The 3,371-nt window shown below is 33.9% G+C and overlaps 1 protein-coding gene across 1 annotated transcript; it reads right to left on the bottom strand.

The window, feature by feature from the left end:
* Positions 1 to 278: 278 nt before the first annotated feature.
* On the bottom strand, positions 279 to 965 carry LOC133178829 (E3 ubiquitin-protein ligase TRIM36-like). The gene has a single exon (XM_061313511.1). It carries the CDS (start codon positions 963 to 965, stop codon positions 279 to 281), a length of 687 nt encoding a protein of 228 aa, XP_061169495.1.
* Positions 966 to 3,371: the final 2,406 nt, after the last annotated feature.

The raw sequence follows: 3,371 nt of genomic DNA on the forward strand, positions 1-3,371 counted from the left end.
CAAAAACAAAAAACAAAAAAAAAAACAAACAAACAAACAAACCTCGTACAAGGTCTGAAAGTTGCAGTTTTCCACTATTTCTACAATTTACTAGACATATAGCTGCAGTGCTCCACAAAAATCTAAATTGACACTACATATAACAGTATGACAGAAGGATGGATCAGATCGTGAAGTATTCGCATGAAGCAACACTTTGTAACAATCGACAGAAATGGTGTAACAGATATTCTTCTCTTTGTTAATGTATTGTTTATTGAAAAATAAAGAATAGAAGGTCACTGACCCTCCCCCGCCTCTTCCTTTAAAATTTCTATCAAGTCGCTCTCCCTTTTCGTTTTCGTGCTTGGAATCAAGGTTCCGCACATGTTAGCAAGAACATCACTTTTTACCTCCTTCGGGATAAAACTGGGTGTAGTCACCTCTGTTAAAGATGGAATACGCAGGTATTCAGACATCTTTGACGAATACTCCATTAGGCTGGCAGCATCGTAATCACTCTCCAACTTTTGGTTCTCTTTTATAGCCAGCTGAATGTCAGAGCGTCGATTTTGCATTTCAGAAAGAGACCTAGACAGGACAGTCATGTCTCCATTTTCCATTACATCCGCAGAGTGGAGGAGTGTTTGTATTGACCTATCTACCTCCGAGTGAAGTCTTTGTCTTTGCTTTTCAACATCTTCCCTCAGCTTCTTGTAACTTATCTTTTGAGTATCTAATGATGACTGAAGGTTTGATATTATCTTATCATATGTTGGAGTAATGTAGCGCTGGTATTCTTGGTTCTCTTTCCTAAGGCGTGATTTAAGTTTATCGCAGATAACAGAAATTTCCTCGAATATGTGGTTAGAGTGATTGTTTGATGCTACGCATTTGCTACAAATTGAAGTTTTACAATTTTTGCAGTATAGTTCGCATTTTTTATTTTGATGCATCTTACAACCTGCAAGCTTAATGTCTCTCATATCTTCTTTGAATTTGTATCCCGTGATATCATGAAGAATTGAAGGCTCTGACGACACGTGAAGACCAACACATGCTTTGCAGAGATTTATTTCACATTTTTTACAAACAAACTCAACTGGATTTTTATTTTCTTTTTCTGGACAAAGATCACATGAAACGACATCTTGTGCGGTTGTCCTCTCTGTCTCGGTTGAATCTAAAATTAGATTCGAAGCATAAATATTTTGAGAAAGAAATTGTTTCAATTTGTTTTGACACCTCTTTGAAACATATGAAATACTGCTCATAATTTTATGTAGCTTTTTGGCAAACTAAAGCAATTTGAAAATAATGACTGCAGATTAGATGGTTTTTAACGTTAAGATACATTTCTAAAATGGTACGAATTGTGTTTTCTTAGCAATGGCCAATAACTCTCGTAAGAATTCCAGAGTATTTTTTTTTGTATTGTGGTGTTATTAATTAGTTTGAAAAAAATGAAATGTGTTATTTCCCTGCAATATGTACATATTTAGATAGTATTTGACGAAATATAATATTAAATCAGATCATAATAATATCATATTAAAAATATATAAATTTCTATTATTGGTTCCTGATACCGCATTATTTTCTGTTCTTTTCAGACTTTCCAAGCTTATTAAAAATACTCAGCGTATTACACAGTAACAAACTGATACTTCGTTTGCTTTCATAATTGTAGCACGACGTATCAGGTTGCTCCTCTCTCTCTCTCTACAGAAGTCTGTGAAAAGCACGAGCAAGTACATGGGCAGGACATAAAGTCCCTACCTCATACAGTTTTTAAAATTATGTGGTTTTACAGATTCGGATAGATATACAAAAATATATCGATCAAAGCGATCCCTATGGTCGCCAGGTGACACAAATAAAGGTATTTCAAAACGGTATTATCTTCCCTATACAGTTATATCAAAAATGGTTGCAAGTCCATCCACTAATGCAAAAGATGTATATCAAGAGTGGTCAAGGTCACCACGATATATATTTTACCTCTTTATTTTATATCATAAGTGGGCGTGCATCGATTATTAACAATTAACAATTCAAATCTGTAACTACATCTTTAGTTACCAAAAGGATTACATTATACATGTGTCATAACCACTGTTAAACAAAGACTTTTTATCATTACTGGACACCGTATCACGAATAATTACTACATACCTGTAGACTTTGTAAAGCATTCAGGACAAAACTTTTCTGCATGGATATTTAGACATCGTTCTCCGTATTTGACCGAATTGCACATCCGAGATCCCGGTTCAAAGATTTTCATATCAATTAGCCATCCACATTCGGTACAAAACTTGCTATTGGAAAATATTTTCTCCCCGCATACATTTCCATTTCTATATATATTTGGACATGTCCCCACCTTTACAAAAGACTGAATGTTTGCTTGTCGCCACATTTTATCTGAAATAAACAAATGATTACTTCTTCCTTGGGGAAACACATTAAAAGACAGCAATGAAAATGATTTTTTTAATAAATACAACATTGTTGCAATACCACTGCAGAAGAAACATTGTGCTATGTTCAAGAGAATAAGCATTCATTTTAGAAAGGTCGAGTGAAAAAGTGACATTGTAATGAGGATTTTTTAAGTTGCAATCAACTGTTTCAATATGGAGTCTGATCTTTTCGAATAAAGGGTAAGGGAGCTTAGTTGAAAGAACGTTCGCTCCGTCGTTGTAAGGTCGTGGGTTCGAGTCCGGGTCAGGACAAAACAAAGTTGATATATAATAGGTAGCAAATGTTCCCAACTGCTCGGCACATTCAAGTGAATATTGCATTTTTTTGGGATGAGACCTTAAAAACAAGCCGTTTAACTGCGGGCATTGACAGACATAGATAATAAATTATGTATCCTCTTTGCTCACCAAGTAAAGGTCTAAATGTGAATGTTTGATGAGGAAACATATTCTAGCGTTCCTTTCGAAAATTATATTTGAATTCAGTTCATAGATTCGTCGGCAAACAATATTGTGCGGGTACATGTAAGAATATAATTCAGTAAATGTTATTACATGTATTATCAATAAAAGAATAAATGGCAGTAGAATGCAAGACAAATTTTATAAAAATATTAAAAAAAAGATAAAAAAATAATAAAAATTAAACATGAGATTTGTTTCTAAAAATATACAGAGACGCAAAAGAAACACAACAAGCAACAAACTACAAATATCCGAATTTTTTATCTAATGATTTTCAAAAATGAATACAGTAATGTAAAATTTGATTTAAAAACATCAGAGATTTAATAAAAATGTTGAATGTTATCGTTTAACTTTCTTTAGAATGTAACACATAACTGTTTAACAACAATCCCCCCCCCCCGCCATTCATTTGCAGCGTGCAAGTCCGCCATGCACAAC

Source organism: Saccostrea echinata, unplaced genomic scaffold, assembly GCF_033153115.1.
Source record: "Saccostrea echinata isolate AGI-Se365-2 ecotype Australia unplaced genomic scaffold, CSIRO_AGI_Sech_v1 ptg000003l, whole genome shotgun sequence".
In the NCBI taxonomy this organism is placed as follows: domain Eukaryota; kingdom Metazoa; phylum Mollusca; class Bivalvia; order Ostreida; family Ostreidae; genus Saccostrea; species Saccostrea echinata.